At 45.1% G+C, this 14,957-nt stretch overlaps 1 protein-coding gene across 7 annotated transcripts in view; it reads right to left on the bottom strand.

Moving 5' to 3' along the window:
- LOC106086180 (ensconsin) overlaps positions 1 to 14,957 on the bottom strand; it is an 84,382-nt gene that overhangs the window by 38,708 nt on the left and 30,717 nt on the right. For 4 of the 7 annotated variants that reach the window (XM_059365492.1, XM_059365500.1, XM_059365502.1 and 1 more), the window contains exon 5: positions 3,117 to 3,238. In XM_059365492.1, the coding sequence (XP_059221475.1) occupies positions 3,117 to 3,238 (122 nt within the window). Of the gene's footprint in view, positions 1 to 2,101; positions 2,384 to 3,116; positions 3,239 to 14,957 lie in introns of all 7 variants that reach the window. The other 3 variants (XM_059365489.1, XM_059365496.1, XM_059365499.1) reach the window with 1 other exon arrangement.

The following is a 14,957-nucleotide window of genomic DNA, read 5'->3' as shown; positions in this document are numbered from 1 at the left end:
CACTATTTCTGAAAGAATCGATTGGAACTACGATATCCCTGGTAACAGAAGTTACATAGACTTCTATACGGATGGTTCCAAACTAAACGGACAAGTGGGCTTTGGGGTGTACTCTAAAGATCTAGAACTGGTCATATCAAAGAGGTTACCCGACCACTGCAGTGTGTATCAAGCAGAGATCCTTGCAATTAAGGAAGTGGTGGAATGGCTAAGATGTGTCATAACGACGATTGGCATAAATATCTTCTCAGACAACCAACAGCAGCATTAAATCCCTGGAGAACGTATTTCTGAACACAAAAACCGACCTCGACTGTCGCAGATCTCTCAACGAAATGGCTGAACGGTTCAAAATTCACCTGTTCTGGGTGCCGGGCCACAGAGATATCCCAGGGAATCCTAAAGCAGACGAACTTGCGATACTAGAAACTACCTTACACATTCCAGGGATACTGGAATCTGTGGATATGCCACTAGCGATATGCAAGCTAAGTTTTCAGTACCAGGCTCGAAAGACAACGAATGATAGATGGTCACAAAGAGGGAGCTGTGAGCATTCCAAAACTATGTGGCCTCATCTAGACTTGAAGAGGTTTACTGCTTTGCTGTCATTGGCTAGAACAGACGTCTTAGTCATTGTGTCCGTCATGACAAGTCACTGTCTAATCGGAAAACATGCTGACAGACTGAAGGTTGCCAACAACGAAGCTGTAGGGACATCGAGAAAAAATAGAGTATAGAACACCTTCTGTGTGTGTGTGCCCCGCACTAGCAGTCAGAAGGAGTTCCAATTTAGTTCCAGAAGATGGCAAAACGACAACCATAATGTGACGCGTTTCAATTCTTGATTAAGGAAATCTCATTGGATACTTTTTAGGTGTGGAGGTTTTAAGGGCCGTATGTTGGTAGGTTGTACTTATAACGAATTAATTGCGAAAACACCTTTACGATATAAAAACGACACCAAGCACTACTTAAAAAACGTTTCCGCAGCCAGCGTTTCCATGTACCGCAACGACCAAGCCCCCTAATAGGAACTTGCCAAGTGTCGCTACCTTCACATGCAAATATTCACCTTCACATGCTTAAATATATGTATGTAAAGGGTGATTTTTTTGAGGTTAGGATTTTCATGCATTAGTATTTGACAGATCACGTGGGATTTTAGACATGGTGTCAAAGAGAAAGATGCTCAGTATGCTTTGACATTTCATCATGAATAGACTTACTAACGAGCAACGCTTGCAAATCATTGAATTTTATTACCAAAATCAGTGTTCGGTTCGAAATGTGTTCATTCACCGTAACGTTGCGTCCAACAGCATCTTTGAAAAAATACGGTCCAATGATTCCACCAGCGTACAAACCACACCAAACAGTGCATTTTTCGGGATGCATGGGCAGTTCTTGAACGGCTTCTGGTTGCTCTTCACTCCAAATGCGGCAATTTTGCTTATTTACGTAGCCATTCAACCAGAAATGAGCCTCATCGCTGAACAAAATTTGTCGATTCACTGAAAATGATTTCACTGAAAATGATTCACTGAAAATGATTTGCAAGCGTTGCTCGTTAGTAAGTCTATTCATGATGAAATGTCAAAGCATACTGAGCATCTTTCTCTTTGACACCATGTCTGAAATCCCACGTGATCTGTCAAATACTAATGCATGAAAATCCTAACCTCAAAAAAATCACCCTTTAGTTTAATGCTATCACGTATAGTACTATTATTGCGTTACGTTGGTGCTACTATTGCGTTACGTTGACGCTACTGACTGGAATCTACAAAAATATTGGAAAAGATTGTTAATTCTGGAAATATCAACATCCCGTTAAGAATCAAAACCTCAAGTTATTGGCAAAACAATCAACACTAGTAGCTAAACAACCCAGCGGGCGTAAAATCTATGCTAGACCTAGCAAAATAGCCATCACTTGAAGGTTTTCTCTTAGCTGAATGCTAAAATATGCCAACATATGTCAACATTCCAAAAAACAAATTGTGTTAAGATGAGGTTAGAAAAAAAAAGATTAATTAAAACAAACAAAAAAAGAAAAAGATGCAATAAACATAACACAATTGTTATACTGCATCCTCACCCTTAGCAGATGTATAGAAATTATTATGATTTGAATATTGTCTATAATGATGATTGTTATGATGACTATTCTCTGTGTTGGTTGTGTTTTTGGTGTTGCTGATGACGTTTGTAGTTGCATTCGCAGTAGTTGACGTGGTTATTGGTGCTGCTGGTAGTGGTGGTCCATCTATGTTAATTTCACTACCAACAATTGAAAGTGAAAATCTTTTGGGTGGCTCATCATTGATATAGCCCCAATTAAATACTTCATACATTGATGTTCTACTACGTCGATGATGATCTTTTGTTGACGTTTTTTGTCGTGAATTGATGATAGGGAAATAGTGGATATAAACACAAAGAAAATATGTGACAATAATGGTAAAAGTAGTAAAAATAATTTTTAAACAAACAAACATTCGAGACTAGATTGCAAAAAGTGTGTGCTTACTTCAAATGCTAATAGAAAAACAAAGTAAGAACGAACAAAATAATGGGGAAAATCAAAAGAGGGCAACTTAAGGTAAGAGTTTTGAAATGCTTAGACAAAGACGTGTATCTAATAGAGCGTGCTTTCTTTTCTATTCCTTTCGTTAGGCCAAATACTTGAAGAGTAGGTTTCCCCTACACAATATGGAGAACAAACTTGAAATTAATTTCTTACAAAAATTCTCAAAACATGATTTGTTTGTCCTTTTTCTTTGTTAAAATTTTTATGCTGTATTTATTTTGAGATGCAAAAGCAATCTGATCAATAAACCTCAAAAATATGTAACTTAAGGCAAAAGTTTTCTTTGTCTCTAGAAAGACTCAGGGAAGGGAATACGTAGGGTGAATACTATTGTATTTAAATAGTACAATACGACAATACATTGGCAAAAAAAAAAACTCGTTAAAGGATCAATAAACAGAAACAAACGTTTTTGGTATTTTATCTGACAACTTTCAACGTAAACTCTGTAACTTTCACGTACAAACGCTTAAAGAAGATCATTTCACTGTCGTCATAGTTGCTGCAGCTGCGCTAAACTTACCCTCATGTCTGTCTGTGCCACTGGCCGATGTTGCACGCTTTTTAGAGCCACAATCGTTAAGTTCACGCTCTGAACTACGACGTGAAAGTGAAGCACCAGCAACATTTGATATTGAAGTTGACCTACAAAGAGAAAAAAAAATTATATTATTTTCATATGGGATTCATAATCATAAAAACAAGTGCAGACATATGGAGTGTAAAGCTATAGTTGAACTATGCTGCTTACGATTCACGAAGAGGAAACGTTTTACGAGGCTTAGGAGTTGTGGCTTTACTGGCAAGGAAGGAAAATGAGGGTCTAAGCGGGCCTGTATCAGAGAACTGCATGAGACTCTAAATTTGGCACTCAAATGCCACTTGGGCCAAAGCAAGTGCCTGTTATGCATGCCACATAAAAACAATGTTAGCTAGAAACAATCTTCATATGACAATAGAGCAAGAGTTGATCAGCAATCGTTCAGTGGATGTGCTTTTCAATTCGAATGTCGTACATCGTATGTTGTTTGCGAATGCGCACTACTTAGATGAGTGCCATGTGAAGCCAAAGCAAGCAGAGGAATGCCACAACAGACAAACAAACAACAAAGCAATGTTTAGCCCTTCGTCAATCCCATGGCAGTCGGTTGTACGCACTGGATTGACCCGATGGAACCCTTATCGGCAAGGGCTGCCGCCTCAGTGTACGTGTTCGTCTTTTTTCGTCATGGGTGAGGCACATCCCCGAGTGTCTTCTCCGCACGCTTCTGGTCGGGATTGAAAAGAACCCGTACCCTGATTCTGTTCGCTTTGCCAGAACCGCCTCCATCATTGGTCGGTGTCGGTGAGGTGTAACCGGTGCATGGAGTGGTAATATTTCCTATCTTGCTCTGACCTCACTTCGCTACGGGAATATAGTCATACTGGATATTGCGCAAGGTGCTGTGCGAATCAGTGGGTCACAAGCATCCTCGTCGTCGGACTATGTGACCCCCTCGCCATCTCCCGTGCGGCAATATACGCAATGGCAAAATCCCAGCCCAAATATTGCCAGGCCAGTGCCGGGAAATGTATAATTTTTGCAACTAAACTGCGACGGCCTCCGTGGCAAGATCGATGAAATTGTGGATTTCATGAGTCGGAAATATATATTGGTCGCAGCGATCCAGGAGACAAAGCTGACCAACACCTGCAGCTTGCACAGTTGTCCCTGATACAATGTGCTACGTAAGGATCGCTCAAGGAACAGAGGGGGGGATTGGCCTTCGTGATACACCATTTCGTGCAATAAAGACCCATCTCGCATACGGCTGGCGCTAGTGACCCCTACATGGAGTGCATGGGGATAGCAGTAAGGTCCGGTACTGTCGAGATAGAGCTATACAACGAGTACATATCGCCAGTTGGTAGTTGTGCCCCGATTAATGGCCAAGCTTACAACCCCGACATAAGTGGGTTACTATCTGGCCATAATCGTCTGGTTCTAGGGGACTACAGCTCGCCAGAAATTTTCATTACATCCCCTAATCTCCTGAGTGACGTATCTGGGCAAACCGTCATCTCTTTGGGGTCAGACCACCTCCCCATAATTCTCACCTCTGAGCGCCGGACGTTTATCAATCAGAAGAAGGCCGATTGGGAAGGCTTCAGAGAGTATACCAATCGCCGCTTCAGTAAACTGCCACCCGCCTCGGATGTGCTAGTGCCCGAGAGGAAATTCCGAGATATCATTAACGCAGCAGCCGCTCGCTTTATACCATTCGGTCGAATACCTCAAGTGCGGCCCAATTTCCCGGCGCAGGCAGTGGTACTCGCAGACGAGCGTCATGGTATTCGTTGTACGGACCCCACTAACCCTCGAATCAGGGTAGTCAACGAACATAAGCGGAATTTGTGGCTGGAACAGTTGTAGCAATGTAACTTAGGCACCGGTGTAGGGAAGCTGTAGTCTACTGTTAAATCACTCTCGAACGCCGGTAGACGGATGAACGGACCTCAGTCACTTTTGGGGAAATAACCGTTACTGATCCGAAGAGATGCGCCAGGTTGTTCAACCGTCAATTTATTGTGCATCCCGAGAGTAACAGGGTAAGGAGGAGAGCCATTCGCCGTATTCGTGATCTCCGAGCCGATGAACAGCCCTCACAATTTACCGTGGGCGAAGTTACGAATGTCATTCGTGGCGCCAAATCATCTAAGGCGTTGGGCCCCAACGGAATCTCTACATTGATGTTGAAGAATCTGGATTCACCTGGAGTTGAGTACTTTACCACTGTCCTCAACCTGTCATTGAACACTCTTATAGTTCCCGATGTCTGGAAAATGGGCAGAGCATTCCCGCTACTGAAGCCTGGAAAAGACTCGAGTTTGGGGGGGTCGTACAGACCGATCTCACTTCTCTCACCAGTGGCAAAGACGCTTGAAGCATTACTCCTCCCGAGCTTCGTAGGAGAATTTCCATTCGCCGAGCATCAACATGGATTTCGGAGACTGCACAGCACAAAAACAGCTTTGCATGCCATCACCACACACGTTTGCCGTGGCTTCAATCAGTCCAGGCCATGTGATAGGACGGTCCTCTTGGCACTGGACCTAACGAAGGCATTCGACACGGTCAGCCATACCAAATTATTTGAGGACATCGCCGACACGTCCCTCCAGCCAGGCCTGAAACGATGGGTCGCGAATTATCTGTGTGGCCGCCAGTCATTTGTGGAATTTAGGGACAAGAAGTCGAAACACCGTAGAGTGAAACAGGGAGTTCCCCAAGGGGGGTGATATCTCCGGCACTGTTTAACCTCTACCTATCCTCCATTCCACCCCCTCCAGACAGACGCCATAGAGATAGTATCATATGCGGACGATTGTACGATCATGGCATCAGGCCCCCCACCCATTGATGACATCTGCGATAGGTTGAACGTCTACCTCAACGAGCTTGCCTCGTATTTCGCTGCAAGAAATCTGAAGATATCTGCCACCAAATCTTCAGCCACACTGTTCACTACAAATACGCGTGAGGTGAATACTGAGCTGACTGTGATTTGACAGCTCTTACATATTCTCCCCACATGCCACAGCAATTTGGGATTAAATCATATGTAGAAACAAGGTCCTTAAGTCACTTGCTGGCAGCACTTGGGGTGCAGACAAAGAAACCTTGTTGACCACGTACAAAGCAATTGGCCGGTCTGTGGTAAGTTATTCAACTTTGTGACACGCAGTGGAATAATATTCAGATCTGTCAGAATGCCGCCCTCCGAACTGCAACGGAATGTCTCTTCAGTTCCCATGTGGACCACCTCTATCAGGAGACAAAGATCCCACCAGTGCGAAGACATAACTACATGCTGTCTAAGCAATACCTTTTGGGCTGCTATCGCAGAGACCATCCAAATCATCATCTTGGGGATAGATATCCACAGAAGCCTTAAGGTAGATCTACGTGATCTAGAGCGTGAGGTTCAGCGCTACAAAAGAGAACCTCTGGATCAAGCGGCGTTTCAAGTGGGTCTAGACAACATTCATGCAGACACGGTAGCAGATGTGGTAAATTGCTACCGGTTGAATGTAGTACTTGGAGAACGACCGCCTCCTATTGCACCTGAAGAACTCCTACAGAGCAAGGATTGATACCGAGGTGCAAGATGTATGTCCCGATTGTAACCAGGGACCGAACGATACACGTCGCCTGTTTAACTGCCCAGCCAGACCCACTCGACTCAGACCCCGATCCCTGTGGACGCACCCGATCTTAGTCACAGAGTTCCTGGTTCTTGACACTCAACAGAATCAAGCAGACGAAAGATAGAACACAATAAACTGCTACAACAACAGCAACAACAACGATCCGGCAGATGCAGCAGTCTCATTTCCTACAGAGCAAGGATTGATGCCACGTGCAGGATGTATGTCCCGATTGTGCCCAGCGACCACACGACATCTGTTTAACTGCCCAGCCAGACCCCGATCCCTGTGGGCGCAACCCATCTTAGTCGCAGAGTTCCTGGATGCAGAATCAAGCAGACGAAAGATAGAACTTTTACACACTCTGCTTCAACAACAATGATTACACCAAAAATTAAACGACTAAAGTACTATTCACCAGGAGGCGGAAGTTTGATGTGCTAGGGGACCTGTCCTGGATGGGATAGAGCTGTCTCTCTATCCCGGAGGACAAGTATAAGGGCGTGATTCTTCACCAGAAACTAACCTGGAGAAGGAAAGTCGAGAAGGTATAGGGAAGGGCGCCGAGTGCGCTCTACTAACTCTATAGTCAGGTGTTGGAGGCTTAAGTCAAGACGATCCAATGAATGTTTATGGCAGTGATTCGAACGGTTCCCACGTTTAGGTGGCTCGTCTGCCATCTTACTCTGAACAGTTGTACCCCCCGTAGAATGGCCAAGAAGGCCGGGGCTGGTTTTCGGAGTAAGGTTAAGAACCCAGAGGAGGAGGCCCTTAGAGAATTTCTTGATCTAATGCCTTTGCACCTATATGTTGTATGTTCGGCAACGAATATAGCCCTTAGGTTGATGGGAGTCGGGGACCTGCCGCTTCTCGAACTTGCGGAGAGACACACAATGTAAAAGGGGTTTGGAAGTCGTTTTCTTTAAGAGCAAGTACAGGTAAGGAGGTATACCTAGAGATGGGTTTCTACCGGGTAAATACCCAACGCTTGGGAATTTATTGGGTAAATACCCAATAAATACCCTTTTTGGGTATTTATTTGGGTTTTTATAATTTAAAAACATTTTTCAAAACATTTTTGATGATTTCGTATTCTTTGTATGTAAACCTGACCTTCTGATCTCATAAAATCGGATTTTAGTTATATATAGCCGCTATGTAGACCGATATCTAGATTTAAAGTCTTGAGACAATAAATTGGTAATTTTTTATCCGATTTCGATGAAATTTCGAGGAAGAGTGAGTTCTGGTAGACCCCTATTCATTTCTGTGGAGTGTGATTCAGATCGGAATATATTTGGTTATAGCTGCCCTAAGACCGACCACCCAATCACCCGATCTCCCGATATAGTGTATTGAGGCCATTAAAGATCCATTTATTACCCGAATTTGATTAAATTTGGCACAGTGTGTTCTGGCCCAGTCCTGTCAAATGTGGTACAGATCGGACCATACTTGGATATAGCTGCCATATATACTGATCTCCCGATATTGTGTAATGAGTCTATAAAAGGAGCATTTTTCATCCGATTTTAATGAAATTTGGCACAGCGAGTACCCCTCTTGGCCTTTTTGTTGAATATTGTCCAGATCGGAATATATTTGGATGTAGCTTCCATATAGACCGATCTCCCGATACCCCGATTACCCATTGCCCATTTCTAGATATACCGTCTTTCCCTTGACATTTTATATACACGCATGGGTACTCATTGGGGACAGAGTTTTGCTGATCTTGGACGCTCTAAGTACCATATCAATGGAGTAGCGACTGGTGGCAGGAATCGAGGCGGATGACTAGCTGAACATGCTATTGAATCAGTAAATTCTCCCGAGTCTGTTGACCGTTAACCGCGTAAAAGAAGCATGTGTTGATGCAGTGATTTACATGGTGACCAAGGGCTTATGGCCGAGTGTTTCACAGAACAGGTCAGTTATCCTGCTGATACAAGTTCATCTTCAAAACTCCTGACTGGAATTTGGAACGTTAAGTCTTTGATGACGCGCTGAATGGGGGAAGATGGACTTATAATGGCTTTGTGGTGATGAACTGGAATTAGAGATGGTCAAGTTTATTTGTGTAATAGTCCCGCGACTGTGGGAAGAAGAGACTGTCACTCAACCCTCTACCCATTCTGGACTGCTGCAGAAAGCTGAAGATACTGAAGGATGCTCTCACTGATATAGAACTCTTCCCCAGCTTACCACCTTTCACAGTTGTCATGTGCGTTGGTTTCCCCTTCCCATCCCTTTTCGTTATACTGACTTGCACCGTACGTATGATGAATCTTTGTAATCTCTTTCCAATCCAACTAAATAGTTGACAACGAAAAAAATAATGAAAATGAAATAATCTTCTGATTAAGAAAGGTGCATTCTTCTGATTGAGAACTGCTGCGCAAGCATGCAAGATCTTCGTGTGCCAATGTGCTTAGGCGCAAAAAATTTCTTTACGAAAAGCGTCTGCGTACTAAGGTTCTTGCTTCTACACGAGCAAGCAAGAGCTTTTGTTCGTTCGTGAAAAGGGTAAAGGGCAGTTCTTCATACTCTTGTTAAGGATGATCAAACATTCACTGACCCGTTTGATAAGGCTAACCTGTTGGCTGATATATTTGCGGGGAACTCTTCCCTACCGGATAGCAATCAAACACTCCCCTCAATCGAGAATGTATCTGGCGTCATGCCCCAAATATTTTTTCGAACTCGTGGAGTTAAAAGGGTTCTTGAGAATCTAGACGTGATTAAATCCCCGGGCCCGGATGGCATATCAACACTTGTCTTACGCAAGTGTTCTTCGACGCTCGCTCGTCCATTGCGGGAGTCTTCATGGCGCGTTGGAAGGTTGCGAACGTTCAGCCAATACCCAAGCAGGGTGAGGCAAACAACCCTACGAATTATCGACCAATTTCGATATGCTCCGCTCTCTCGAAGGTCATGGAGGGCATGGTTAATCACCATCTTGTGAGGTATTTAGAGTCTAATGGCCTTCTTAGCGACCAACAGTATGGGTTCCGCAAAAATCGCTCTACGGGCGATCTTATGGCACTTCTGTCGGAACGTTGGAGTCGCTCAATTCACCAGTTTGGTGAGAGTAAGGTTGTGGCTCTGGATATCTTCAAAGCATTTGATAGGGTCTGGCACGTCGCACTACTATCAAAGCTTGTCGCATTTTGTGTCGGTAATGGCTCCGTTCGATTTATTTCGAGCTTACTCAGAGATCGCACCCATCCAATGAGCATAAAATTATTAGATTGAAAAGTTTTATTGAAGTGAAGTTTGAAAAAATAATTTCTCGAACATACAAATACATAAAATCATTGCCTAGTCACATAATAACAAAGAACGATACAAGTAGATATTAATTTGTTAAACAAATACTTCAACACTTTCCCTTGTTTAATTAAATTATATTTAAACGAGTACACAAGTACTGTAAACGTGACTTTGGTAAAGGCTTGGTCATCATATCTGCGAGTTGATTTTCAGTTGAAACTTGAGTCGTTGACAATAAACCTTCTGTTACCTTTTCACGTACGAAGAAGTGTTTTAGATCAATGTGCTTTGTTCGTTTATGAAATTCTGGATTCTTTGATAGACGAATCGCAGCTGTATTGTCTATATTTATAATTGGAATGTCCTTATAATTTATTATGTCCTTGAAAAGTCGTGTAAGCCATATTACTTCTTTTGCGGCTTCACTTGCAGCTATAATTTCTGCTTCAGTTGTTGAAGTTGACACTGTTGGTTGTCGTTGACTCATCCAAGATAAAGCTCCACCTGCATAAGTTGCAACAACACCTGTTGTAGAACGTCCTGTAGTGACACATCCACCATAGTCAGCATCGCTGTAACATTCTAATAGCTTGGGTCCTTCTTTATTATAAGCTATTCCAACATCTATGGAACCAGCTATATATCTGAATACTCGCTTGAGCTTTTGAATATCTTCACAAGTGTAGTTGTCAAGGTGTCTTGATAGATAACCGACACTATATGCCAAATCTGGTCTTGTTCCTAGCATCAAATACATCAGAGCACCTACAGCTTGTCTATAAGGAAACTCGATTCGTGCTTTCCCTGGTTTTGAAATGCATTTGACTGTTGTTGTTGTTGTAGCAGTTTATTGTGTACTATCTTTCGTCTGCTTGATTCTGTTGAGTGTTAAGACCCAGGAACTCCGCGACTAAGATGGGGTGCGTCCACAGGGATCTGGGTCTGAGTCGAGTGGGTCTGGCCGGGCAGTTAAACAGGTGACGTGTATCGTGCGGTCCCTGGTTACAGTCGGGACATACATCTTGCACGTCGGCATCAATCCTAGCTCTGTGGGAATTGAGGCGGCTGCATCTGCCGGAACGTAATTGAGCCAGAATCACTCTGGTTTGCCGGGGGAGGTCGATTTCTTCGGGTGCAATGGGTGGCGGTCGTACTCCAAGGACTACATTCACCCGGTAGCCAGTTAACGCGTCTGCTACCGTGTCTGCATGAATGTTGTTCAGACCCGCTTGATATGCCGCTTGATCTAGAGGTTCTCTCTTGTAGCGCTGGACCTCACGCTCTAGATCATGTAGATCTACCTTAAGGCTTCTGGGCGGTGGGTATCTATCCACAAGATGATGATTTGGATGATTTCTGCGATAACAGCCCAAAAGGTATTGCTTAGACAGCATGTAGTTATGTCTTCGCACTGGTAGGATCTTTGTCTCCTGGTGGAGGTGGTCCACATGAGAACTAAGGAGGCAGCCCGTCGCAGTTCGGAGGGCGGCATTCTGACAGATCTGAATATTATTCCACTGCGTGTCACAAAGCTGACGTGACCACACTGGCGCTGCATAACTTACCACAGACCGGCCAATTGCTTTGTACGTGGTCAACAAGGTTTCTTTGTCTGCACCCCAAGTGCTGCCGGCGAGTGACTTGAGGACCTTGTTTCTACTTTTGACTTTATTGCAGATTGCTGTGGCATGTGGGGAGAAGGTGTAGGAGCTGTCAAATGTGACGCCAAGTATTTTGGGACACTTGATGGTCGGAATCAATTCTCCATCGACCATCACAGTCAGCTCAGAATTCACCTCACGCGTATTTGTAGTGAACAGTGTGGCTGAAGATTTGGTGGCGGATATCTTCAGATTTCTTGCAGCGAAATATGAGGCAAGCTCGTTGAGGTAGACGTTCAGCCTATCGCAGATGTCATCAATGGGTGGGGGGCCTGATGCCAAGATCGTACAGTCGTCCGCATATGATACGATCTCTATGCCGTCTGGAGGAGGTGGGATGGAGGAAAGGTAGAGGTTAAACAGAGCCGGAGATATCACCCCGCCTTGGGGAACTCCCTGTTTCACTCTACGGTGTTTTGACTTCTTATCCCTAAATTCCACAAATGACTGGCGGCCACACAGATAATTCGCGACCCAACGTTTAAGGCCTGGCTGGAGGGACGTGTTGGCGATGTCCTCAAATAATTTGGCATGGCTGACCGTGTCGAATGCCTTCGATAGGTCCAATGCCACGAGGACCGTCCTATCACATGGCCTGGGTTGATTGAAGCCACGGCAAATGTGTGTGGTGATGGCATGCAAAGCTGTTGTTGTGCTGTGCAGTCTCCGAAATCCGTGTTGATGCTCGGCGAATGGAAATTCTCCTACGAGGCTCGGGAGGAGTAATGCCTCAAGCGTCTTAGCCACTGGTGAGAGAAGGGAGATCGGTCTGTACGACTCCCCCAAACTCGGGTCTTTACCAGGCTTCAGTAGCGGGATCACTCTGCCCATTTTCCAGACATCGGGAACTATAAGAGTGTTCAATGACAGGTTAAGGACAGTGGTAAGGTACTCAACTCCAGGTAAATCCAGATTCTTCAGCATCAATGTAGAGATTCCGTCGGGGCCCAACGCCTTGGAAGATTTGGCGCCACGGATGACATTTGTAACTTCGCCCACGGTAAATTGTGATGGCTGTTCATCGGCTCGGAGACCACGAATACGGCGAATGGCTCTCCTCCTTGCCCTGTCTCTCTCGGGATGCACGATAAATTGACGGTTGAACAACCTGGCGCATCTCTTCGGATCAGTCACGGTTAACTCGCCAAAAGTGACTGAGGTCCTGTCGTCCCGTCTACCGGGGTTCGAGAGAGACTTAACAGTGGCCCACAATTTGCCTGCACCGGTGCCTAAGTTACATTGCTCCAAGTGTTCCAGCCACAAATTCCGCTTATGTTCGTTGACTACCCTGTTTATTTCCAGATTCAGCTCGCTGATTCTGGGGTTAGCGGGGTCCATAGCACGAATCCCATCACGCTCGTCTGCGAGTACCACTGCTTGCGCCGGGAAATTGGGTCGCACTTGCGGTATTCGACCGGCTGGTATAAAGCGAGCGGCTGCTGCGTTGATGATGTCTCGGAATTTCCTCTCGGCCACAAGCACATCAGAGGGGGGTGGCAGTTCATTGAAGCGGCGATTGGTATACTCTCTGAAGCCAGTCCAATTGGCCTTCTTATAGTTGATGAACGTTCGGCGCTCAGAGGTTATGAAGTCGGGTGGTCGGTCGATGGTGAGGATTATGGGGAGGTGGTCTGACCCCAAAGAGATGACGGCTTGCCAGGATACGTCACTCAGGAGATCAGGGGATGCGATTGAGATGTCTGGCGAGCTGCTGCACCTCCTCGTAATCCTAGTGGGGGCATCCTCATTCACCGTGCAAAACGTGGAGCTATCTATCTGCTCTGCCAAAGCTATGCCACGCTGGTCGTTGCCTAGGGGAGAATGCCATGACGAGTGATGTGCATTGAAATCCCCCAGAACCAGACGACTATGGCCAGATAGCAACCCACTTATGTCGGGGCTGTAGGCCTGGCCATTAATCGGGACACAGCTGCCAACCGGCGGTATATACACGTTGTATATCTCTATCTCGGCAGTACCAGACTTGACTGCTACCCCCATACATTCCATGTATGGGTCACTAGCGTCAAGCGCAGGCGAGATAGGTCTATACTGCACGGAATGGTGTATAACGAAGGCCAATCCCCCACCTCCATTCCTTGAGCGATCCTTACGTAGCACATTGTAGCCGTGACAACTGTGCAAGCTGCAGGTGTTAGTCAGCTTTGTCTCCTGGATCGCTGCGACCGATATGCTCTTCCGACTCATAAAATCCACAATCTCATCAATCTTGCCTCGCAGTCCATTGCAGTTTAACTGCAGGAACGATACATTTCCCGACACTGGCCTGGCAATAGTAGGGCTAGGGTGCTGTCTTTGCATAAATTGCCGTACGGGAGAGGTCGGGGGGGTCACATAGTCCGACGACGAGGACGCCGAAGGCGACGACGGCGACGCTTGTGACCCACTGCTGGCTGTGTTCGCACAGCACCTAGCGACATAGCCAGTATGACTATACTCCCGTAGCGAAGTTAGGCCAGAGCAAGAACGGAAATGTACCCACTCCAAGCACCTGTTACACCTCACCGACACTGACCGATGATGAAGGCGGTTCTGGCAAACGGAACAGAACCAGGGTCCGGGGTTCTTTCCAATCCCGGCACGGACCAAAAGCATACGGAGAAGGCACTCCGGGATGTGCCTCTCCCATGACGAAAAAAGACGAACACGTACACTGAGGCGGCAGCCCTTGCCGATGAATATTCCATCGGGTCAATCCGGTACGTACAACCGGCTGCCATGGGATTGACTGTATTTTCCATTGGTGTTGAAACTGGACGACACTCTGAGAAATTAAATCTTTCCAAAATTTTCTTGGCATAAGACTTTTGAGAGATTCTAATTTGATCATTGCTGTTTTCAATTTTTATACCAAGAAAGTATGAAGCTTCATTAGAAACGATCTTGAACTCTGATTTTAAACTGTTGAGAAAATGCTCAAGTTCTTCTTTGTCTGATGCAGCTACTAAACCATCATCGACATAGAGAGCAAGGATTGACTTTTTACCATCTTTCTCTCTTATAAACAAACAGCTATCTGCAGAGTTGGCCTTAAATCCATGTTTCTTTAAGAAATCTCCCATTCTTTTGTTCCAACATCTGGGTGCTTGCTTCAAACCATAGACTTCGTTTTAATAGACAAACTCTATTTGATCCATCGTTAAAACCTTCTGGCTGTTCCATGTACACGGTCTCGTTCAATTCACCGTATAAAAAGGCTGTAGACACATCAAATTGTGACA

Source organism: Stomoxys calcitrans, chromosome 1 (genome assembly GCF_963082655.1).
Source record: "Stomoxys calcitrans chromosome 1, idStoCalc2.1, whole genome shotgun sequence".
Classification (NCBI taxonomy): Eukaryota; Metazoa; Arthropoda; class Insecta; order Diptera; family Muscidae; genus Stomoxys; species Stomoxys calcitrans.
Note: the sequence above shows the minus strand (reverse complement) of the source record. Positions and strands in the feature narration are given on the sequence as shown.